Source organism: Simochromis diagramma, unplaced genomic scaffold, assembly GCF_900408965.1.
Source record: "Simochromis diagramma unplaced genomic scaffold, fSimDia1.1 OVJJ01000596.1, whole genome shotgun sequence".
Classification (NCBI taxonomy): domain Eukaryota; kingdom Metazoa; phylum Chordata; class Actinopteri; order Cichliformes; family Cichlidae; genus Simochromis; species Simochromis diagramma.
Window position 1 is genome coordinate 134,912 of NW_024387245.1, and position 25,224 is coordinate 160,135.

A 25,224-nucleotide genomic window follows, 5' to 3' on the forward strand; every position below is an offset into this window, starting at 1 on the left:
ATAATAAAAAGTCTATTCCTCCTAAATTTTGAAATAAAAAAACAAATAAGGTTTGTTAAACCAAAAATAATGATCTACTATTAAGGAAGGGTTTTAACCATTTTAACTTTAAAACACCAACACCAGATGGCATCTGTCATTATGTCATTCAAGGTTATCAGGCAATCAAAAGAAATGTGCAGGATTGTCAGCAGAGTACAGCTGAGACACAAGGTCTGATGCAGTGTCCTGCTGACTAGGTGAGTGGATGAATAAATACAGAGCTGCTTGCTGTCTGGAACTCAAAGTCCCACAGGACCTTACCTCTGTTGTTGTCAGTCACCTGTGGTGGTGTCTCCCATAGTCACAAAGGCACAGATGTTCCTCACCACTTGGTTGTGCCTCTCAGTGCATGCGGTCTCAGTTTGCATCTTACAGTGTGGCAATATGTGTTTGATAGTCTGCAGGGCACACTTTGCACAGTCTGCAACTTGGGTCCTGTCATGTATGGTAGACTCATGCCTCTTTGGAAGCAGTACTTATGGCCTCTTCTTCTGCTGCCATGATCAGAATTTCTGTGCTGTCCTTTAAGCAGGCTTTTTCAAGCCACTTCTTGGCTTCAGGCATTTCCTCTATCAGTCAACAGCACATCACATCTAAAAGCTTGGTCTTCTATGGCAGTTCCTTTTCCTGTTCTGTATATATACATGAAACAAATATTCTCTGAACACAAAAGCTAAATATGAAACTCCTCACCATTCCTTGCTGAGCTGTGTTGAGTGTTGCAGAATTCATCTTGGTGTATCCACCTGCCTTTGGGAGAAACCTGATTGACTCACTCTCACCTATGACTAAAATCCATTTCAGATCCTAGCTTCCAAAATCTGTAACTGCAGCAATAACTACCACAGAGACACCAGTTCTATTTAGGAATGCATCTACGTTATGTTATTAAAGTGAATGTAGTGTATTTATTTCCCTTTATTTATATTTATTTTCATGAGGTATTCTTCTTTCTCAGTGTTCTCGTCTTCTGGCCTGTTTCCATATTCTAAATAAACACCCAGATACTTGGAGCGCTGATGTTTTTATTCAACTCGGTCTCTGAAGTACATATTTACCGATTTCACACAAATGATACCAGGCTACATGTATGTTCTTCACACATTAGCACAACACGGAAAACACTTACAACAACATGACAGTAGACATGCACAAAACAAGGCAGTGACATGAGTCACCACTGGTGGCTTACTGTGCCGAACCACCACTGGCCTGAACACAAAGAGCCAACCAATCACAATGGGTGATTTCTCTGATTTGACAGGGTGTGGGGATGCGGAGAGGACAGTGAGACAGAGGAGGAGGAAGAGAAGAAGTAAAGGAGAAAGGAGAAGGAGAGAGAGCTGAGGGGCTAATACCTAAAATAGTAAGACAAATCATAACACTGAGCACCATAATAAACAATACATATGTCCAGTATTGACAATAAATATCAGAAGTCTCATAAATAATATTTCTCTCTTTTTTTTTTTTTAATAACATATTTCCTTAAATCTCATGTAAGCTGCAAACTTTCCCATCAGACAGTTTCATTTACCTTTCTGGTGTGGACACACACTCTTTCTCTTTCTCTTTCACACACACACACACACACACACACACACACACACACACACACACACACACACACACACACACACACACACACACACACACACACACACATACACGTTTTCTTTCCACTCTTACTTTTTAAGTACAATTCTGTCCAGTGTTACAAGAGCAATACTGCAGGACCGGGAGACACAGGGTGATCTTAAGGTGATTTAAAGGTGATGCTTAGCTCATTGGGGGGCAGGTCACATGCAGACTGATATGTACAACTGTAAACTCCTTCACCTCCCACCCTCTTTCATCTTTCTGCCTTTACTTTATTCTACTTTTGCACATCCATTAAGATACATGCCTGTCTCTTGTCCCATCATTTAATCCCCTCCACTCTCATCTTCCTTCTCTCTTCAATGGCCCCTTTCCTTATTCCCCCCCCTTTGTTCTCTCCCCTCTTCTAAGTGTGTCTATTTCAGGTCCCCAGCGTCCCCCTGGATGGTTTTCTTGATGCGTAGCAACATCGTGGTCAGCCACTGGTCCAGGCGAGACACAGAATCAAACTCCTTCACGGCCTCCGTGAACGCCTCGCTGTTCTGCTCCTCGTGGGCTTCTAGCAGTTTCTGTTGCACAGAGGAGTGGCGAATAGGCAAAAATGTTCATGGGAAAAAACACACAAATGGCACAATTAAGCTCTGTTTAGTAGCAGCAGTGTTTTAATGATCATATTCTGTGGGCTTTCCTTTACATCATAATGTTCTTATGACTATTTACATTAAATACTATTGAAAGAAATCTACATGTTTGATTTCAGTGTCTAAACTTAACTAAAGGTGCAATATCTGAAGACATATCAACTGAAGTTGGGGTAAGGCTGGGCTGTACCTTTGTGTAATGCCAGTTTGAACCACAAGATGGTGCACTAAGTCAATGCAATTGTTATTTAATCACGTAAGTCAAAGATGGAGAGCTACAAAAATATACAACAAACATTTGAAAACATTTCAATGCATCCACTAATAAACAGCTCCTCACTTTCGGTGAAAAGTTTAGTCTAAACCTTTGCAGAGGTTAAAAACACAAATTACATTTAAATTTTCCAGGAATTTCTTTCATAAATCACTGTCTGCTTGTTGTAAAGAGTGTTTATATTATTTTTCATAAAATTATTGTTTCAGCGTAAGAGATTTTATAAACCGTTAAAACCTTTAATAAAATATTTATGCAAACTTAGAAAGTTACGTTGAAAAAAACAAGAAAAGGTAATTTACCTTTAACAGTTTGAGCTCTCTGGAGTCTGAGAAGGCTGGAAACATCTCTTCATACTTCTCGATGGCCAACTGAAACACACAGGCGTTAGTGTTAAACCCGACCCACAAATACATCAGATTCAGTGTGCATGTGTCTGTGCGGACTCAGTGGCTGGCTATAGTTGTTGTTTGTTGTGTTACCTTGGCATTGAGCTCATCCACAATGAAATGACAGAGCGATGCCTTAAAGAAATACTCTTTTGCGTTGTACTTGAGTAGGGGATTGTCCATGGTGCTCATTGCAACCTAAAACACACATGGAGGCACAAACATTAACCAAAGTGGGCAAATGTCATAAACGACCAGTTTTTAAAACCCTCTCTTTAACTTGATACATTTTTACATTTTTGGTCACTTATAAACCAATAAATTTTGAAATGGGATGAAACATTATAAAAAAGGGTTCTTTTCAAATACAATAATAACTTAACATTATTGCATTTATAAAAGCAAAATGGGTATAACAATCAGTTGTTACCTGCTCATAGATTTCAATCGCTTTCTGGTACTGTTCCAGCTGAGCGCTGTAGTGTCCGACCTTCAGAAGACATTTGTTAGCTGAGCTGAAAAGACACAAACAATTTTACTTTAACATCTGCTGTTTCTTTCATACTGAATCTTCCTACAGATGACTGACAGTTTTTTACCCACAGACTGTATACAAAGCGTATTATCCAGCTGTAAAGACCATCAGGCTTGGCTGAGTGAGCATCACTCAATGACCACTTCATCATATTGTACGAGTGGCAGCTTTATCATGAAACACTCCACCAGTGTCAACAATATCACAGTCACATTTATACATGTACAGTTATACAGTTTCCCCTACAAGGGCTATAACCACTGCTTATATTTTAATTACAGATCAGGTTCTCAGTTTTTTCTCACTAATCAGACTAAAGTGTGGTCCATCAAACTCCAAGAAACACAACTTTCCCCAAATCAAAAGAAATAAGAGTCCATAACACAAAAATACCAAATAAGCAATAAAATCAGCAACCCCACTTCTGGATTAACCCTCTGTGTAAACTCTTATGTTTTCCTTTGTCCTTTGTTCAGTTGTCTGTAATCATAGTCTGGTTGGTTCCTTCCAAGTTTTCACAAAATGATATACTAGTTTCATAAGTATGCTGATGAATATGGGGTAAATTTAGTAGTTGAACACAATAGGTCTGCAAAAAAATGTATAAAGATAGCATTAACATCCACAGTTAGTTTAAGAGAGAGCACCTCCAGGAGACAACAAACAGGGGTAGAGAAGACAGAAACTGTCATGGTCCCCGTGTCTCCCTGGCTGGCTCTGTGTTAGGCAACATGTTTTTTTGTTGTTTTATGCTCTCTGTCTTTCGCTCTCTCTCCTCTGTCTGGGCAGAGCTCATCACAGGCTCCTGCCTCTGGCCCACGCACCTGTCTCCAATCACAACACCTGCTGCTCATCGCCTGCAATCCTGAGCACTATTTAAGATGGCGGTTCTGTGCTACTTGTCACTGGATCGTTGAGTATTCTATGTTAGTCTGGCTGGCAATTTCTGATCTGAACCTGTGTATTTATCTTAGTCTGTTTCTAACCGAGTCCTTTGTGTGAATAGATCTTCCTGGACCCGTCCCTGTAAACCCAAAGGACCTGAGAGCGTTTGAGTGGCAAAGTGCTTAGAAGCGCGAGCGCCTACAGAAGAGAGTGGAGTGGAATTCCGAAGAGTGTGGCGTGTGTGTGGATCTCTCCCTTTCCCACGGACCCTGGAGCCCTGGTCCCCGCGCCCCCCAACCCCTGCAAGTTGTACATATTTGCAGTTGGTGTTTAGTGTAAATAAAATCACTGCTTTGCAAAGGATTCCTGGTCTGCGCCTGAGTCCATTTGAGTAACCTGAAAAAAATGGTCTTTCTACTTTTAGTAATAGAAATAATTGTTTATTAGAACTGTTTTTTTTTATTAATATCCTAATTTATCAACCTGCAAATGGTAATGTGTTGTTTTTAACCCATTATTATGTCAAAAATTCCAGTAATTGTGATCTACCAAGTCAGAAGATTTGTGTAATCATACCCACACACAAGATGTGAGACAAATCTCTAGTGGCCATTTTCAATGCTGAGTCACAGCTCAGCAACATCCAATAATCTTAAATGTTTTGCTCTTATATCTGTTTTTTAAATTGCCCCACTGCTTGATTGCAAAAATAATAAACAAACCTGACTCTATAAATAAATGTCGGTTTTAGCATTATGTATGTACTATATGGTTATTTAGCTTTTAGCTAAACAGCTCATTTACCTGTTAGATTCTTCTCCCTTGTAGTAGTCTGCTGCCTGCTCGTAGTGGGCAATGGCCTGAAAACACACACACAGACGAGGACATTCAGAGCGTCGCACATAGATCCAAAATCTTTTCATCCCAAAGAAAGGGAGGAAGTCCTTTTACTCCCCACTTTACCTTCTCAATGTCCACCAGCTCTGACTCATAAATCTCTGCTATAGTGATGTGATGTTTGGCTGCAATGGTAAACCGACCCTGTAGTCAGCACACACACACACATAGATAGAAGAGGCAGTAGAGGACATTAATCAAAGGAAAGACTGAGATCATTGTCAGAGAGTGAGATTTAATGGCTGGCAGAGGTCTTACCATGTCAGTGTAGATGTCAATGGCCTGATTTAAACAGTTGATAGCCTCTGGAAAGAGACAGATGAGAGGGTAAGGAGGGCTTTTATAAATACAAAGAAAATGGAAAGTGTGCTGAAGCCCCGAAATCATAATTAATAATCTCCAATTTCAGTTTCCTCCCTATGTGACTGTTAACCTGATAACCCGCTGTATTTTATTAAGCTCATCACCAGGAAGCAGGAAGTCTGTCACAACACAACCCAGATATTAATTTTCCTAGAGCAAACCAGGGACCCATTTTAATCTTCCAACAATCCCACCCCTGGGCCCGAACCTGTCGGAGAAATGCAGTGATGAAGAGGCTTCCCCTTTCACCACGTAGCTTTACACTTTTTTGTAGTTGTTCTGAGGAAACTGAGGAAGTGTAAACACAGCACATTCATTTAGCACATCTGTGGAGTCAGCTTTAACCTCTTTAATATCTCAGTTAAAACTGTTGCAATTTGATAAAACTGTTACTGCATTTTGGGGGGAATGGGAAGCAGCAACCACCAGAAACAGGGTTTTCCTGCTTTGAACATCTTACATAGAGGCAAAGAAATGAACCAGTGCTGTCAAATAGTAACTGTTTAACCAGTTTTTACATGTATTTTTCTTTACCTAAACACAGCAAACACTATTCTTTTGGTTAAATTGTCAAGACATTTTATGCATCCTGCCTCATTGAGCTCCATTGTAGAGCCCTTTCAGCTACAGTGTTCACAGGCTCCTGTTTTTCCTGTTTCTTTAAATTCTTTAAAATCTTCTTTTTACTACTTTAAAAAGTGTTGAATGAATGTTTTTATGGAGCCAGGCTGGTTTAAATGGACCCTGTGCTATGTTTAAACAGCAGAATTTGCTGCCCAATGTTCAGAGAAGCTTTAAACATGTAAACCCACAAACAAGTAAGAAAAAATGGATAAAGAAGGACAGTAAACAGTTAGGGCAGCTCAGCTAATCCAATCTTAATCTAATTACCATTATGGCTTCCACTGATTATAAAAACAAGCATATCTTGTTGTAATGTCACTGTAATGTCTTTCCATTACAATGATGCACTTTCAACCTTCTCTAAAACTCCAAACTCACTCCTCTGACGGGATGTGGAACGTTTTTTCTGCATGGGCCACAACAACAGAGCACCGGCATTTATATAATGGTTTTCTAATCTAATCAAATGTTGGTTTCCAGCACAAACGCTACCAAGACTGATTACCACATATTCTACAACCAGCTTAAGAAAATCAGCATAATGAACGTAGATTAAAGTTCTGACACACCCATATTCAGTCCCGTCTGCCTAAGCCTGGTTCTACTGGAACTTTCTTCCATCTAAAAGGGAGTTTTTCCTCCCCACTGTCACCAAGTGTTTGCTCATAGGGGGTCATGTGATTGTTAGGGTTTTCTCTGTATTACTGTAGGGCAGGGCTGCCCAATCCCAGTCCTCGAGAGCTACTATCCTGCAGCTTTTAGATGCATCCCTACTCCAACACAGCTGAATCAAATGGTTTGATTACCTCTTCAGCATGCCATCATGTTTGGCAAAGGCCTGATAACAAGCCATTCATTTGATTCGGGTGTGTGGGAACAAGGATGCATCTAAAAGCTGCAGGACGGTAGCTCTCGAGGACCGGGATTGGGCACCCCTGCTGTAGGGTCTTTACCTCACAAACATAAAGCACCTTGAGGCACATTTGGATACTTCTCATTAAACATTTTACTTATGTTGCACTTTGTGAATAAAGGGTGAAGAAATCCAAGAAAATTGACAAATTTGGGTATAATTGTGGCTAGAGGGGACAGTTTAGATGTTCAGTTTAATTCTAGTGCCTTTTCTGTTGCTCCTCCCTTCTCCACTTGTTAAAGCGACAGATTTGAAGTACAGAAATCTGAATAAAGCCAGATCAGGAGGTAAATGATAAGAGTCCTTGAACAAAAAAAACAACAACACACTGATTTTATCTCCGGGCTGACATAAATGGATGGTTTTATCTCCTGAACGTCAACAGCACCTATTAAAATTGGATCTCACTCGGCTCATCTCAGAGGAGTGAGTTTGGTCTGATTAAAATCAAGGCAATTATCTGCGTATCAACCAAGCAGCTTCCAGCCAAACATCGGTGCACCACAATGTTGTTCTTACATAACAAAAGTCATGTTTTATGTCAGCAGACCTTTCCGACACAGCCCCAAACAGACCTGTGTCTCCTCTCAGCAACCAACCATCGTCCTGTTATTAGGCAAATGTGTAAATCTGTGGTGCAACACTTAAAGGAGAGATAATGCACGGCCTAAATGTAAGTTTGTAGTGGTCACTCAGCCAGATGTGTGTGTCTGTATGACAGAAGCACTCACCCTGTGGGTCGGCCTTCTTGTAGGCGTTTCCTGCATCGACGAAGCTGGTGGCAGAATCCAGTTTGTTCTGAAGCTGCATGTGGAGCCGAGCGGCCTGACAGAACGCGTTCCCAGCAGCTACACACACACACACACACACACACACGCACACACACACACACACACACACACACACACACACACACACACGCACACACACAGTCACATCTTGAATGAGAAAAACTTCATCCAGGTTTCATTTTTTTACTCCTGCTGCATTACACGACCATGCTCACGACTGACTGTGTGGACGGACACACATCAGGCTGCATCAAAACTCACATCCAAACAGCTAAATTCTGCACAGCGTGAGCTATTATTGGCACATCTGGCATATGTAGAGCACAGGGTGGCTCCTGCAGACAAAATCTCACTGATCAGTCCATGTTTAAAGATCTCATTGCTGTATGTGGTAACATGATGTTTTCTACAGGCTGTTGAATCATTCATATGCTACTAAAATGCAGAGGGTAAAAGCATTCAGATACATGTGCGTGTCTGCATGTGGGTGTTTGTGTGGGAGTTTATCTTTTTTTTGTAAAGCATTTTTTTTTTACTGTCTAATGAATGTGATGCATGTACTTGTGTGTAGATAGTGTGTTTGTGTGTGTGTAGATAAGTGTGTGTCACCCACCACTCCAGTTCTTTGCCATCTTAAACATATTGGCTGCTCTGGCGTACATTTCGCAGGCGTCCTCCACCTTATGGTTCCCCCTAAAACACACAACAAGGATGCACATAAAAAGCAAAGTCAAACAAAATGTATAATTTCTTTTGTCTGTTTTCATCAACCTCATTTTTGAACCTGACATAAATGTTATTTTTTTAATGTAAATTTACTTCAACACTACAAGTTATTACTACAGCTCTTCCAGTTTAAGGACAAACCTGCTGAGAGGACAGAAACCCCTCCAGCTGACACACTCTCAAGTCTCAAATCAAATCCTTTTTCTCTTGCATATTGTATTGCTGTGCACACAGATACTTGCTGCACAACTCAAACTATATTTTTCGTTCCTGTTCGATAACCGTGCTCATCTGTGCATCATATTTCTTTCTGGTTTACTACATGAAGCCTGAACTAGGTCACAAAGTATTTACGTCACACTCCACAGGACAGAGGACTGGTTTGCATCTAGAAAAAAAGGAGGACAATAAACCAAGCAACCATAAAAACGAGAGAGGCAGGCTGCTGATTTGCTGATTAGATATGGATAAAAGATGTGTATTTCTCTTGCAATGAGAAATGTAATCTGTTAAATGTGATTTAAATATGAGAAGGACCATTTCCTCAATTTTGCAAACATTTTTATCTTAAAAAAACAACTCAATGATTTATTTTCTGTAAAAAAAAATGCAAAAACAAATGTGGAAAACAGTGTTAGGGAGCAAAAATGAAAGCGATATCGCACGGTGTTCTTTGCGTGCAAACCACAACAAACAGACAAAGTTAAAACCCAACAAGTATCCTTCTCAAGCTCAATGATAAATAAAAACTGTAGATTTTGTTCAGCATTTGACATTTCGTGGCTTTGCTACTTCCCTCAATATTTATACAAGAGTCTTGAAGAAAATCTTTCATAAAAGATTTCAAATAAAAGGCAAGTAGCTCTAAATCATGAAAAAAAGAAGGGGCTTTGTTCAGCAACAACATCTGCACCTTTCTGTAGGAAAATAAATGCAGCTTTTAAATTATACATCAACACTAATTAGATGTATGATATGATATGGCATCACAAATCTACAACCTACCTCTGGTCACAAAACAGCCACAGCTTAACTCGTCTCATCTTTCAACGCACGGGAGAAACTCATCAAATAATCATGGTATAGCTTATTGAGTGACCTAGTTCTCAATTCTAGGACACCAAATAAGTAGCTCTGTGTCAAGTCCTCAGTTTGTCAGCAATGTAATTTTTGACATTTTTTTTCACTGTACAATACCAAAATGAATTTGAAATGAAGCAATCTGTATGTGTCTAAAGTGTTAGTGCATTAACTATCTCGAAATTGCTCAAATTTTTATACGGTTTCTTTATTTTAATGAGTCAAAAACTATTAGGTTCAAAAAGGACTGATGGGTTTAACTGTTACTACATGACAAATCAAACTCAATCAGAGACACTATTAGAGAGGTACATGACACTCAAAGTATCCTGAAGCAGAAACTATGGGAAACTTTTTTAAAAGTAAAGATGGTGAAAGAAAAAAACACACATTTTAAAACCTTATTTTGGGAGAGGTGAGAAAACTTTGATCTCTGACATGCAGTTTTAAATGTCCTAGTGGTCAATAAAATTAAAGTTAATTAGGATAATGCTTCAAAATATTTGCCCGAAAAAGTGCCTTTATGCATTATCAGGATGATTTGCTTTTAGAAGAGCTTTGGCTCAGTTTATAGTCCAATGAGGTGTGGACACAACTGTGTCACAATCACTATCTATCTATCTATCTATCTATCTATCTATCTATCTATCTATCTATCTATCTATCTATCTATCTATCTATTCTTTTATAAATATGCACATATAAACAAAGATTTAGGACCTATAATATAACTGTATTTTCTGATACTGTATGCCAGACTTGGTACTCTGGTATTAATCATAAACATTTACCATAAAAGACCATATGGGATTTAGTGTCTGATCGTGGCTACTCCTCCTTATTCTTTCATGGTTATTTAATAATAACCAGTTCTGCTTTGTTGGCCAGCTCACTTATTGTTCTGTGTGATCTATTTTAATGGCTTCTAGGTTCATATTACTTGCTTAATCTTATGTTTGATTTTAGTTAATTAGATGTTCCTTAAAAAAATGGCTGATCATAAATCATAAAATCCTAAAACCCCATGTTATATCTCTAAATATGCAAGCTGTCAGTTGAATGGACCAAAAATCAGAGTAGTCCATTAATTGAAAAAACAAAAAACAAAAAACCCCCAAACAAATAAAATTATTATCCGTCTCCGTTGTGTAGTAAGAAAGGTTTTTCAGGGATCCTGTTCAAAACAACTCAGATGATTTCTCTTTTAAGTTACCAGTTTGTGTTAGTTATATTAGCCTGCATTATTTTTCTTTTCTTATTTACTTATCTACTTTATAATACACTTTATGTATAATTTTATAAAACCGACATGACTCTAACAGACACTCAGGACATGCAGATGAATTGATTTTAGCATCTAAACCTTAAAGATAATTAGGGTAAATGCACATGTTCACAGTGTTTCTTTATACCAACCTTTTACACGTCTGTTTGAGTTGAAGTTGGCTGCAATCATCTGACCCAAATTTATCAGATTCAGATAGTAAACAGTCAGATTTGGAGAGACTAATCTCAGAGGCCATCGGGTCAGTTTGAATTTGGAGAGACCTGCTTTGCACAGAATACATGTTTTTCTTTTTTTAATCTTTATTACAAAAAGAGCCCTCAGTTAATAAGTTGCCTCAAGCAAACCGGCTGTTTGTTATCAATGGTTACATCATATCAAAAATGATGGCTAAACATCCGCCCCTCCCACACGCGTGAAATAAGCTAACTCACTCCCATTCCCACCCACCCCCCCACACACACACACACACACACACACAGAGCAAATAAAAAACCAAAAAGAAAACCATCCCCCGCAAACACCGCATCACCACCGGCCTGCCTGCGCTGCTCTCCCCGCCTCCCTGCATCTTTGCCTCGGCCTCACGCTTCATCCAAACTCGCTCACCTCCAGCATCCTCAGCATCAGCACCATCCAGAGATGTGCCACATTTACATTTGCCAAGATGCACAATCTGCGGTGCCAGCCAGTGTTTCTGGCATGAAGCCGACTCCATGATTCGTTTATAAACGTTAAAAAAAAGGACACAATGTCATAGTGAAAGTTAGGCGCACCCGGTGGGATTTATAAGGAATAAATTAAAGGGTGATGATAAAATACAAAAGCGTGCAATGCAGGCTCATGTGCGCTCGCTTCTGAGCGTCAGGCGCGTTATTTGTATATCACAGGCCTAGTATAGACATAATAAAGCGGCCTGTCCGTGGAGAAGATGGGCCCTGTGTGCAGAGAGCCCCCTCCCCTCCCCACCACCACCACGACGAGCTGGTAAACAGAGGCAGAGAATCAGAGCATCCTTTACCCGAACATCCCTCCGAGGAAGGATCCGGACGCTTTGACCTTCTTGTCGGCTTCAGCCATCAGCTGCATGGCCTCCTTCTCTTTCCCGGAGTTGTCCATGACGAGCTGGGTGTCTGCCGCTGGAGGAGGGACGGGAGGAAAACAGGCCGATGTTCCGCAGTGGATGGAGAAGAGGAGAGCTGAGCAGAGGAGAGGAGAGAGGAGAGAGAGACGTCTCTGCTGGTTGCTGAGAGGCTGCAGCTCTTCTTCGACGTCGAGAGTGGAGCGTTAGTTGTGAGTCAATGGCACCATCTGCTGGAAGGAAGCGGAAGTGCAGCTAACTGGCGCAAGGTTGTAACTAAACTTAAAACTAAAAACTAAAAAGTTAGGAGAAGTGTGGGTTGACCCCTAGCAATCTAACGGTGTCCAACACCTTTGATGAGCATGGATAGCACCTGTTGAGGATAATTAGATATTTGCATTGATGAGCAGTTTTCCAATGAAGTGGCAGTATAAGAAGGTTTATGTTTTAAAGTCCACAAAATAAAGAGTAAAGTTTTAAAATGAAACAGTATGGAGTACAAAGTACAATGCTGGCATAAAGAAATAACAGGTTAGAGGCAGATAAACACCTTCAGTAATTACTTGATTAACTCTAATAATTAAATTCCAGTAAATGGCAGCACCTTGGTGTATTTAGATTTGAAAGATTGTGAAGACAACCTGCCGGTGACCTTCAAAGTGAAAATCAGAATAGTGTTAGTTTAGAGACCGATTCTCTACTGGGATTTTCCTGCACAAATACCTCAGGTTTATAGAGAGTGGTACAAAAAGACAAAATATCCAGCGAGCTTTGCGTGAAAAGGTCTTGTTCATGCCAGCGCAGAATAGCCAGACTGCTTGGAGCTGAAGGCAACAGTAACTCAAATAAACACAACCGAGTTATGTAGAACAGCACCACTCAGTGCACAACATGTTGGACCTTGAAGCAGAAGAATCAGCAGAAAACCACACGGTGTGCTACGTTCCTCAGCTAAGAATACAAACTAAGGATACAGTTACTGCTTATCAAAACTGGAAAAGACAAGATTGTAAAACTGATTCTGATGCAACATTCACAGATAGTCACAATGTGGTATAAACAACATTACAGGCCGGCGGTAGTGTCATGGTGTGGGGATATTTTCTTGGCACTCTTTGGACACCTTAGTATCAATTTAGCATCATGTAAGCTTCTTAGCTGACTTGACTACTGTTGCTGACCATGTCCATCCTTTTGTGACCAGAGTACCCATCTTCTGATGGCTGCTTCCTACAGGGAAATGTGTCATATCATCTTATACTGTTTTCTTGAACGTGACAATGAGTTAACTGTGCTCAGATGGCCTCCACAGTTACCAGATTTCAATGATAGAGCACTTCTGGGATCTGGTAGAGCAGGAGTGTCTCATCATGAATGTGCAGCCGACAAATCTCCAGCAAGTATGTCATGCCATCCTGTTAACATGGACCAAAAATATCTGAAGTATGCTCGCAGAACCCTTTTTTAATCTGCGACATGAAGAATTAAGGCAGTTCTTAAGGCAAAAAGGGGTCCAACACAGTATTAGCAAGATGTACACAATAAAATGGCCATATACTATACTGTATCACTACTGACAAAGCTTAATTAAGCTAAATAATAAATTCATATCGAGCTGTGAGATAAAAAAATTCAGCAATTATGATCCAATAATAAAATATGTTCACAAATGTTCCATTCTGCATATTGACTATTTCAACTTAAATACTTTAAGGATGATTTTAGGATACAACTGTTGCTCGATTGCTACAGGGAGATTATGACTTTTACTTAAGACAGTAATGTAAAATAAAACAAGTTAAGGGCACCAGTTAAGAGACTATTGCAAATATTTGTGTTCGGTATAGCATTTCAAAAGTTGTAAATTTGGTTAACTGATAAATTTGGCGATAAATGTCTTATTACAGATCTCACAAAATTCAGTGCAACAACAACTATAAAGACACAAACAGCAACAACAAAAAAAAAAAGATTTGAATTCTGGTCTGAGTTTAAATTTTATCATTACACCTGCGTTATTGTTCTTGCTCACTAGAGGGCAGCAGAGTCATGCAGAAAACATCTGTCAGAAAATCATCTTGTAAGGTTATTAAATGTTAGCTCATGTGAGACATCCATTTGGAATCATGGGTTGATTAGGGTTCTGTGTAGGTTAGCTGTATGCTCAGCGTCAGTGTTTGCTGTTTGATGGCTAACTTTGATATTTTCCGACTGCTACGGGAAGCAAACAAAAAACAAAACAACAAAAAAACTGTTGGATTTAAGTGAATACAAATGAAAATGTTTCCATGGTAATAAAATTATATATTTCAGGTGTTTGGTTGTTGAATCACAAAAGCATAAAACAACGCAAATGACATCAGGGCAAATGAAAACATACAAGAGGAAAGTTCTATTGACAAATATGTTGCGTATATTAAGGAAATAGATAATTAAAAATATATGTTGTGTTTAATTAACAGTTTATGTACGGCTTGATTCAGTTCACTACATGTTTTGTTATTTAGGAAGCAGAAAGGTTATCATAGTCACATTAATCTCCTGTGACAGACTGGTGCTCAGCTCCTCCACTTTCCTCCCCCACACCTTCAGTACGGCGCCCGAAAGCTCACGTTATCCCGGCTGTGCACGCAATTACCGCAACAGCAAAGTTTTGTGAACAGGCACGATTCAGTGGGCTTGCCTTTGACGAGGCTGACAACAGCAATTACCTCCTCTCACACAGTGCCTGAACAGTGCATCTTCTCGCAACACTGTAAGTCTTCAACTGTAATGGTAGAAAAAACATTCCAAGAACACTTTGTTTTTTAGATCAAATATTTAATAGTCTGGTCTTAAAATAGCATTCAATTAACCCAAGAAACAATTCAACTGGTGGAGAAATCTAATACGATAAAGCATGCTCAGTATATGTGCTAAAGCATGAGGCATGTTCAACAACACATTTTTGCAGTAGAACCTCAGCCACTTTGCAAACATGAACATCCTTTAATAGACAATTTAGTGAATGATGAGGCACTCTGATGTTAGTGTGAAAAGTTAATGACTGAGTCTTTATATTGCCATGAAGACTGCAAGTGTAAGCTACCTTTATGAGGTCAGGAACAGACAGTGACCCCAGATTGTCCAGCTCAATCATGTGTGGCTTAAATTTGAAGTAAAGGTTCACGGCAAAAAAAAGGTTGTTGAAAGCAGCTGAGGCCTTAGAGGAAAAAAAAAACATCATGGAAAATGTTCCAACAAATATTGTTCTGGAAGATCACTATACAAAGAGGAACAAGCTCCAATCATTTTACATTTTTACAGCAAAGTAAAACTTTACAAATTATGCTGTTAAATATCAGGAAAATAGCAACCGATAAATCCATACGTCATCAGAATGAGGACTACGTTATGTACATCTTTCACATTAGAACAAATAAATCATGCAGTGGCAGCAGACTTTCACATTTAACAAAGACACCTGGCCACCAAATCAGCTCTGCAGCAGCATCTGGGGCAAGTCGAGGGGGTGATTGCTGCAACTACAGTAGTCAGAAAAAATCCAAAATAGGCCGATAATAAAACCTTTGTACTTTATCTTTCAGTGCAAATCCTTCTCACTCGTATAAACATGTCTTCTACTAACAGTCTTTAAAAAAACAAACAATGAAAAAACATATCAGTTTTACATTTCCTGCCAAAATCTCATGAATAAATACACAAAGCAGATAATGATACACACTTACTGGGAACTAGCATCATTTCTGCTAGAATAAAACACAGAGTTCTGCCATTAAAAAATCCTTAAAACAGTTGTGTCAAAATCCTTATTAATGTTCAGATAATGCAGTATATGGATGAGTGATACACACCCACACACATACAAAGAGCTGGATATTAACTTCTTGAAATATGACACATGGTAATATGTTTATATAACAGAATCCTGAAACCACAAATATGAAATTAGATGTTTATGCAACTGCATGAGGCAAAGGTTTAGGATAAGAATTACTGACAGAGGACCTACTATGCTCATATTTTTGTTCTTGGGCAAAGCTAAAGTAGCTTTGCACAACTCACAGGTGAAAATAAGCCTTATTTATCTTATACTGGGCACTGTTGAAGCACTGTTGATTCATTCATCATCCTTTAAGACTTCTCTTGCTTTAAGCCTTCTGATTGTCTGGCCTTCCTAACCAAAGGATGGAAAAGCAGTTGGGACTTGCCTGAAACGGAGCGAAGAGTACAAAAAAATTATCTGAAGTCCCATTGTGACCCCTTGCACCTTTGGTCTGTGATTTCCCTACTCACTCCAAGCTTGTACAGAGAGAAAACATCAACCTCTGCTTCAAACTGACCTGAGTTTTGTGTGGATGGTCATTAATTGTAATGTGAGCAGGGTCTCTTTCCAGTTGAAGACTTCACCGTTTCCACTTGTAAAGGCATCTCTTCAGACAAGAAGTGGCAGTGAGAGAATGCTTGTCATTTTCTTTCAAACTACATATGGCTTTAAATTATAAATTCACCTCTCAGTGAGAGACTGTCAAGACTGAATATAATTGTAGCAACTTGAGTCAGTGGAAGGATATTTAAAGGAGAACATTCAGAACAGAACTGAAAATGCAGGACTTCTTAAGCCACTAAAACAACCTTTGCACACTGCTTTAGACCAGTCACCAGATTTGTCTCCCTGCAACAATTATAGAAATGAAAATCAAATTGAAGGATCGCAGTTGTGACACATAAGAGGAGATCCAGCGTCTGTCACAGAGGCGCAAGTGCAAGAGAACAAAGCGGGACTTCCACTGGGAGATCTAAAAAAAAAAAAGCATCTCTATTAATAATTGTCCAGATGTGCACCAGAAGATGACTTTTTAAGGGAGATCAGACAAACTTACAGCAGGTAAAGGTTTTTTATATTATGGAGTTATTGTCAGCTCCTTTAAAAAAAAAAATCACACCTCATCTGTATGACAGTAAACAGGGAAAAAAAAAAATCCTATTTAAAATCAAAAAAAAGAAACGGAATGCATTATTATCAGGATGTAGGCAGAAAAAGGAAAACATTTGCCTCTCTTGCATTTCCACCACTGAGGTGTCCCTGACAAAATCACCAACATCCCAGCTGCAAAGCTGCTCGGAAGTCAGGCATGTAGCCTGTGGCTATATCAGTGATGCTAGCCAAAAAAAAAGAAAAGAAAAGAAAGCGTTTATAATAACAGTGATAAATAAATGCATAAAAAAAATACAGCATTAACTGTTGTCATGTATTAACCCCTTAAATTCTAATCTTTCTGTCTTTCTAAATAAAAGAGTTTCATCCAGATTTAGTGAGTAACAGCTTCCAACTGTGAGTTCAGCCAGCCTTGGAGTGGAGATACTTGGGAGAATTGTGAATTGCAAAATGTCTTTTTCTGTCCTTGAGAGATTTAACAAAACCCAGACGTTAGTGGTTCTGTTTTAAAAACTCTCAGCTCAAACAAATGCTACAGTGCATTTTATTCTTGGCAGCACCAGACCAAGTGTGCTGATTGTGTTTGTAAAAGCATGGCGCCGAGTGCTCCAGGATGGAATTGTTCTAGCTTTGTGGTTTTTTAAATTTTTTGACATTGTTATAGCAGACTGGACAAGTAAAAAGGGCAAACAGCTGCTTAGAATTTGTTGAAACTCTGTTGAAAACTCTATATTTGTAAAGATTTCTCTCCGATAAGACAGAGCCTGATGTATGTTCAGTGATCTTCAAATGATAGATAGATAGATAGATAGATAGATAGATAGATAGATAGATAGATAGATAGATAGATAGATAGATAGATAGATAGATAGATAGATAGATAGATAGATAGATAGATAGATAGATAGATAGATAGATATGCAGTCATGCAGTACAAACTGTTGAGGTCTAAAATAACAGATGACAGAATAGAAGACTTAATGCAAGACTAAACGGGGTCTGATTAAACACTTGTATTAAACACACAAAGTTCATGCTAGAATGGAATAAAAAATAAATTGTTAAAGCATTCTTCCATTAAAAAGAAGTAACAGTCTATATAAACTTGATTATTTACTCTTTCGCGTCCTCTTCATCAATACTTCTTGTTATCTTTTATTCTCATGCTTTGCATTTCATTGATCTACTCCACGCTGCTTCCATTGATCCAATTGTTCTCGTTCCTCATTCCCCCTCGCTCCTTCATCCCTTTTCCCCCTCTTCAGTCCTCCTCTGAAAGAGCTTCGTGTGGGGTGGAAGGTCGTGACTTGCTGTGGCCTCGAACCTCCAACTTCCTGTCCTGCAGGAAGTCGTGAATCTCTCCAGGCAAACGCTGGAACTTCTCCTGAAACTCTGCCTCCACAGAGCCCTGCAGCTGGAAAACACCACACACATTCGCTTGCTCACTGAGGATAGATTGCTTTTAAAGATTTTTTTGTGGCTAAGGTGGGATTACATAACGGCAGATGTAGCGAAATATAACCATGATGAGTCAGGTCCCAGTCAGAAACACCACACAAATTTGTTTAGTTATCTCCTACAGTTGAGACAGATGGGTTGTACATTCAGAAACGCAACCAGCTGTTGTCAGCCGTTTCTGCCAACACTCGAACAGCTCCAATATGGCTGCCAGAGGCCACATTGCATCCTTTAAATGCCCCACGTTGACGTCAGCGCTGCCTCTAAAGTGCGTGGGTGTGGGCAGACAGCAGTACCAGTTTCGAGCCTCATGTACAAGAAATGTTCTTGCCAAGCAGTGCATTTGCGCATGAAGCTTGCAAAGTGGTCGGTGGCAGATTTCACCGACTTTGGCTAAAAATAAATGAACTTAATTGTGGACAGAAAGAGAAACTCATATTTACCTTTGGCTTCTGGTCTTGTATCTCTTGCAGGAGATCATTGTGTTGCTCCACCAGCTGCTCGTGGCGCTTTGCCTGAGTCTCCTCAAGCTGAGGATAAACAAACAGACATACAGTTTTATGGAGCATTTTATGATTGCAGAAAGACAGAGTTGCACTAAATGGAGAGAGTGTTGCAGCCATAAAATTTTCATAATTGTCTCTTTGGAATTCACTTTATGGAAAGGCCCATAAAAATTCCTTTAACCTCATCTGCTGCTCACCCTTTTAATGTTCTGGACGACTTCATTGACGTAGGACTTATTGATCTCAATCTTCTCCCTGGGAACATAGAGACAGATGGATTGACATTGATTGGATCTGAGATAAATATTTTTCTCTTCTAATGAGACTAGATCAGTGGATCAGTGCATGAAGCAGATGAGCAAGCTACAGCAGCTAGATAAATAGTGAAATGTGTGTGCGTGTGCTTATAGATCGTACTCCTCAGCCAGATGTTTCTCTTTGGTCTTTGCTTGGTTGATCTTCTCTGTTCTCCTTCGATCCATCTGCTTCTTCAGCTCTTTTTTCTCCCTACAGAAGCAGAAAGAAAGATTAGAGCAAATGTTTGGGAAAAAACATGGTATCAAGTTTTTAGAAGTGCACTGGGTAAAAGTCTAGCTCATAGTATCTTTTGAAGAACAGCTGAAATAAGATAGGGTACATATAAAGTATCATGTACTTTAAAAAGACATCTTTAGCAATCCAGAGCCATCTTGGTAACTCTTCCTGGCAATTATTTGGGCCGGTATTTGAAGAATTGCCCAGATGATGCCCTCTAATCTGTCCCTTTCTATTGTTAACCTTATTTTAATTGTCACTACAATGTAAAAACTGAAAGCATAGAATTACCACTTGAATCTGATTCAAACTAAAAGCTTTTTTTATTTATATTTTTTATATAACAGAAGCTATGGTTTTACCATCATGGCTTCTGTTGTGGAATTCACATCTAATTTTTGCTTCCAGTGGAGTTGCTCCCTCTGGGGCCAATAGAAAATGCGGAGGTCAAAACGAGCTTTCATGCCTCACACAGCAGGCTTACTTGTTGCTCCCAGAGTATTCAAAAGTAGAATGGGAGGGAGAGCCTTCATTTTCCCTCCTCAGTGGAACCAGCTTCTAATTTGGATTTGGGAGACAGACGCTATCCCTACTTTTAAGATTAGGCTTAATCTTAACTAGATAAATACCTAAGATTAAGCCTTAGCTAATCTTAGCTGGGTTTTCCTTTTTGATAAAGCATATAGTTAGGGCTGGATCAGGAGACCCTGAATCCCCCCTTTGTAATGCTGCAATAGGTGTAGGCTGCTGAGGGATTCCTATGCTGTATTGTGTTTCTTCTTCAGTTACCTTTCTCACTCACTGTGTGTTAATAGACCTCTCTGCATTGAATCATATCTGTTATTAATCTCTGTCTCTCTTCCACAGCATGTCTTTATCCTGTCTTCCTTCTCTCACTCCAACCGGTCGCAGCAGATGGCCCCGCCCCTCCCTGAGCCTGGTTTCTTCCTGTTAAAAGGGAGTTTTTCCTTCCCACTTACAATCTAAAGTGCCTTGAGGTGACTGTTGTTGTGATTGGTGCTGTATAAATAAAACTGAATTGAACTGAATTATTAAATCACCTTCAATTAGCTCTAGGAGCAATTTAAGCATTTCAAGGTAACTGCCTATAATTTTAAGCTGTTAAATGCATGCTTTGTCTGTTTTTCTTCCACCATTTAATATGATAATACTAGGAGAATTTCTACATTACTTTCAATATAAAAAATTAATAATATTGCAGATCATTAGTTTCATGTTTTACAATATAAATATTTCTCAAAATGCTGGCAGTAGATATATTATGTTGTCATAATTAGGTGTCAAAACAGTGATTATGATTTCATTTGAAAAGGAAAATATGCTTATGTGAAAATGTGCCTGATAAATAAATAAATGACATGTTTTATTTACTGGAATATGCAAATACATCCAAACAGGAACACTTCCAGAAATCAGTGTCTGTGAACACTGTGGATTTGCTGTGCCATCCACAAATGCAGGTTAAAGCTCTATCACACAATGGAGAATCCATATGTGAACATAATCCAGAAACGTTGCTGCCAAAACTCATTTAGGCAAACTGGAAACCTGTATGAGAACAATTTGAGATTTTCTTTTGGAAAACATGGAAACTACATCCTTTGGACTAAAGAAGAGTGGAACCATCTGGCTTGTTATCAGCACTCATTTATAAGTGTGGACTTGGCGGTTTGCACATCTGGAAGGGCACCATCAGTGCTGAAAGGTATATACAGATTTTTATGGAAATATACATTCACATGCAGATGATGCTGTTTTTCAGGGAAAGCCTTGCTGATTTCAGCAAGAGAATTCAAATGCAACTATTGTGACAGCCTGGCTTTGTACTGGAAGAATCCAAAGCTGACCTGCAGTCCAGACCTTGTTTTAAAAAATAAGAAAACAGACCATTGTTAAAAAATGAGGGGATGCTACACAGTAGTAAACACACCCTGTTTTTTTTAGTTGTATTGCTAGGATCAAATTCAAAATTAACTCTTAGCCCCCTGAAAGCCTACTAGTAGTTATCCGTGCAGCTCTTTTCTGAGCCGAGTTGTTTGCATCAGAAGTAGGGAGGACGGTTTCTAGTGGTCGTCAAACCACATCTTTATTCGTATATACTGACACATCCAAACTTGTCATTAAGTGTAAAGGGGAGGTTGTCAAATTTTGTCTTTATGGTATAAAGACCATAAAGAATGGCACCATGCCCTGCAAAAATCCAACCTGCTGTTGCCTGAAGCAGCTCAGAGGGAATGCTCTTCAAGCTACTGCTGTTATGAAAATAACTCTAACACCATGTGGAATTCCTCTGAGCTTAAAGACCCGTGAGACTTCAGTCACAGATTTTTATCTCACTTGTCACAGATGTCTTTGAGCTTCTTCATCTGGGTGTTGTGACTCTCCTCAGCCAGACTGGTCAGCCGCTCCGTCAGCTGGAGGGAACAAAGACACTGGTTCACACAAATACATTTTACAGACATGCTCAAAACTGAAGGCGCTAACTTAACACAGAGCCTGTCAAACATCATTCTTATTGCTATACAGCCTGGGGGGGAGAAACTTTCTGTCATGCCAATCATAGCGTGATACTTATTAGCAATTTGTCTTTTGGGGAAGATGTTATTATGAGTTTCCCTTGTCAATAATACTTCAATCAAAAGTGAAGAAACTATTTTTTTTGTTTTAAAAGTTCGTTTTGTTAGATTTTACCGTTTTAATGTGTTCTCTCTGCAGATATTTCTGACTATAGTACTGTTCCTGCCTCAGAGCCAGAAGCTGCTGATGCTGCTCTTCTCTCAGCTGCTGCAGACGGTCGTCCTTCTCACTGTCCGAGTTCGAACTCCTGACCAAGGGCAAATCGAAGATTTTAAAATGAAACACTTTCCCCTCTCTTTCACAGTAAAATAACAGGTGTTATTTCAATATGATAAGAGAAAAAAATGTTATAATTAAAAAAACACAAACACAACGTGTCTGTGTGCGTCAGAGTTATTACAGCTTTAAAATGTATAATTATTTTTCTCTTTTTTTTCATTTTGACTTTGTAATTTTCAATTCAGTTTAGTTTTAGTTAGTTTTATTTTATTTACTATAATAACGTTGGTGTGCGTACCTGTTCTTGCTGCATTGTCTTGCTGTCTTCTTGTATTTATTGTTGAACTCTCGGAGGAGTTCTGACGTTTTCTTCTGGTGTCTCCTCACTAACTCCTTCAGCTCTTTAAACTGGCGCCTCTGCTCCTTCTGGTAAACTTTGGACTGCTGCAGATTCTCCAAAGTGCACACTGGGACATCTGTTACCATATGTGATCACAGATCATACAGTGTATGATTAGTTTGTGTTAAAACTCCGGAATCATTGTTTTTTGTAATTCAGTTCAGTGAGTGTATGCCTGCTGGAATTAAGTCAAAGGCTGCCTCTATTGTTTCCCCCAGGAGGAGTGTGGGACCAGAGAGAGCAGTGAGCACGGGGAGTGCAGAGACACAGGAGCAGAGAGCACTAAACAAGGATTTTTTGGGAAGAAGACACAGCATGGGAGTCAGGGGAGAGCACGGGGTTTCGTGTGAACTGTTTACATCACTGTAAATAAACGCACCGCTCATCATTAAGAGTCCTGCAACTGGGTCCTCATTCCCCACTTCCCAACAACTGAAGTATTTCATAATGTCATTCAAAGTACACAATGCACACATTTTTACTCATGTACAAAAAGTTTTCCAAGCCTTGCTGCTACAAAAAGGATACAGAATTTCTTTTAATAAAAAAAACCCCTAAAGTTTATTATCTATAAGCACACACTGATGATTATACTTGCAAAATACAAATACTCCAGTACACCTTCTCTGTAAAGGCTCTGTGTAAACATGCAAACCACGATGAGCGACTGAGAAACCAAGTAACACTTCATGTTGTCAACCAAAAGGAAACCTCACCTTAAAGTACACCACACTTTATAGATAAAATGAATAAATAAATAAACAAAATAAAAAATGATGCCATTCATGTTAATGACTGTGATCATATACTTAGTAGGAATGTATTTCCTGAGATCATAAATCAATAAAGTTAATTTTCCCTGCTTCTATGAAAACAGACTTCTTCTGCAAGCCTTTAGAAAAATCACAGGTTTAAGACATGCATGGATTGGCTTCACTTTTCAGACCTAGTCCTAGACTCACCTTTATATAAACATATATAATACACGATATATTTAAGATACACTCAGTGCTAATTTTGCTCTTAATTATTTTTTAAATTTGCTATCACTGAATCACACTTTCAGACCAATCCAGAGAATTAAAATAAGAAATCTTAATATGTAATTATGTAAATACTGACCTATCAAAACACTTAAAACCAGGTCTTCAGTCTTGGCTGCTGGTTTGGCTGCATCTAAAATGTAGAAAAGAGAAAATCCATATCAAAAAAGTAAATTTAGTATTTGTACATATTATCATTAGAATATCTGCAGTTCACTTTTATCAGTCATTTAATATTTGTATTAGTGTGTGCATCTTCACTTGCATTTGCTAACTACCTGTCGTGGCTGCCTGTTGATTGGCTGCAGAAGCTTTGGGTGTGGTGGCGATGGGGGTGTGGCCCGGTGGGCCAGAGGCCGGGCTAAGCCCGTTTTCTAGTGGAGCTGATTTCAGATCAGTCTTACGCTCTGCACAGCTTTCAGTCTCCTCCTGGAAATCAATACCAAGACCTTTTACAGCCAAACTTTTAGCTCACGAGACAAAGAATGAATAGAATCGAAGCAGGTCTGACCTCAGTCTGCGTGTCCTCCTCGCCATCCTCCAGAGTCAGGGCTGCCAGCTGTTTAGATCTTTGCTCCAGAAGGTTGACATAGCGAATAGGGTTCGATAGAGCCTCGATTACATCTAGAAGAAATATGAACAAACACACACAGAGCTGATGGCATTGCATGAGGACTATGTGGACATCATGAATATGGTTATGTGTATGTGACCATATCAGATTGACTAACATGTAGCAGTTATTTAAAACAGGAAGAAGTCATAGTTTTTGTGTACACATATGAAGATAAAAATTGAAATGCTAAAACCAAAATCAAGTGAATAACTAAAAGACCAAAATAAATAAATACATTTTCCACTGAATGCACCAGAAATATTAAAAATACACGCAAACATTTTTAATTTTAATTGGAGGGACATCAGTTGACTGGTTACAGTGGCGTAAGGCAGGCATCCTTTATGCATCCGATTTATTTGACTGTGGGACTAAATGTTTTTTAAGCTTTGATAAAATTGTGGAGTTATATAAGTTGCAGCGTAATCAATTCTGGAGATATGTCCAAATACATAGTTCATTATCGAAGTGGCTGGGAACGCCCTTGAGTTGTCCTGTGGGCAGCCCTGTGGAAGTCCTGCTCTCAAGATCATCCTTGGGTAAAGGTATTACCTCTAAGATTTATCACTTATTGCAAGAACGGTCAGCTGACCCTCTCCTTAAAGTTAAGGGCTACTTGGCCCAGGACATGGCATTGGACATATCTTCAGTTGAATGGGATTCATGTTTTCAAAATGTTAATACTAAGAAACAGGCAGTAGATTTATTCAACTTAAGATAATCCATAAGTGGCATCGAACACTGCAACAATTGTATAAATGGAACCTGGCCTCTATGGACAAATGT

The 25,224-nt window shown here is 39.1% G+C and overlaps 2 protein-coding genes across 2 annotated transcripts in view; both read right to left on the minus strand.

The window, feature by feature from the left end:
- Window positions 1–1,050: 1,050 nt before the first annotated feature.
- Window positions 1,051–12,305, minus strand: napba (N-ethylmaleimide-sensitive factor attachment protein, beta a). The gene is made up of 10 exons (XM_040000236.1): window positions 12,066–12,305; window positions 8,567–8,646; window positions 7,894–8,010; window positions 5,521–5,567; window positions 5,329–5,406; window positions 5,170–5,225; window positions 3,376–3,460; window positions 3,039–3,143; window positions 2,859–2,927; window positions 1,051–2,210 (listed from the first exon to the last, which is right to left on the minus strand). Exons 1-10 carry the CDS (start codon window positions 12,161–12,163, stop codon window positions 2,058–2,060), a joined length of 888 nt encoding a protein of 295 aa, XP_039856170.1. The 5' UTR covers window positions 12,164–12,305; the 3' UTR covers window positions 1,051–2,057.
- A 2,924-nt stretch (window positions 12,306–15,229) lies between these two features.
- LOC120714164 (1-phosphatidylinositol 4,5-bisphosphate phosphodiesterase beta-1-like) overlaps window positions 15,230–25,224 on the minus strand; it is a 36,246-nt gene continuing 26,251 nt past the window's right edge. Inside the window, exons 23-32 of the mRNA XM_040000235.1 lie at window positions 24,334–24,446; window positions 24,101–24,251; window positions 23,902–23,955; window positions 22,678–22,855; window positions 22,275–22,407; window positions 21,921–21,997; window positions 19,446–19,535; window positions 19,226–19,283; window positions 18,966–19,052; window positions 15,230–18,478 (exon numbers count right to left, since the gene is read on the minus strand). Of these exons, the coding sequence (XP_039856169.1) occupies window positions 18,326–18,478; window positions 18,966–19,052; window positions 19,226–19,283; window positions 19,446–19,535; window positions 21,921–21,997; window positions 22,275–22,407; window positions 22,678–22,855; window positions 23,902–23,955; window positions 24,101–24,251; window positions 24,334–24,446 (1,094 nt within the window). The 3' untranslated portion in view covers window positions 15,230–18,325. The remainder of the gene's footprint in view (window positions 18,479–18,965; window positions 19,053–19,225; window positions 19,284–19,445; window positions 19,536–21,920; window positions 21,998–22,274; window positions 22,408–22,677; window positions 22,856–23,901; window positions 23,956–24,100; window positions 24,252–24,333; window positions 24,447–25,224) is intronic.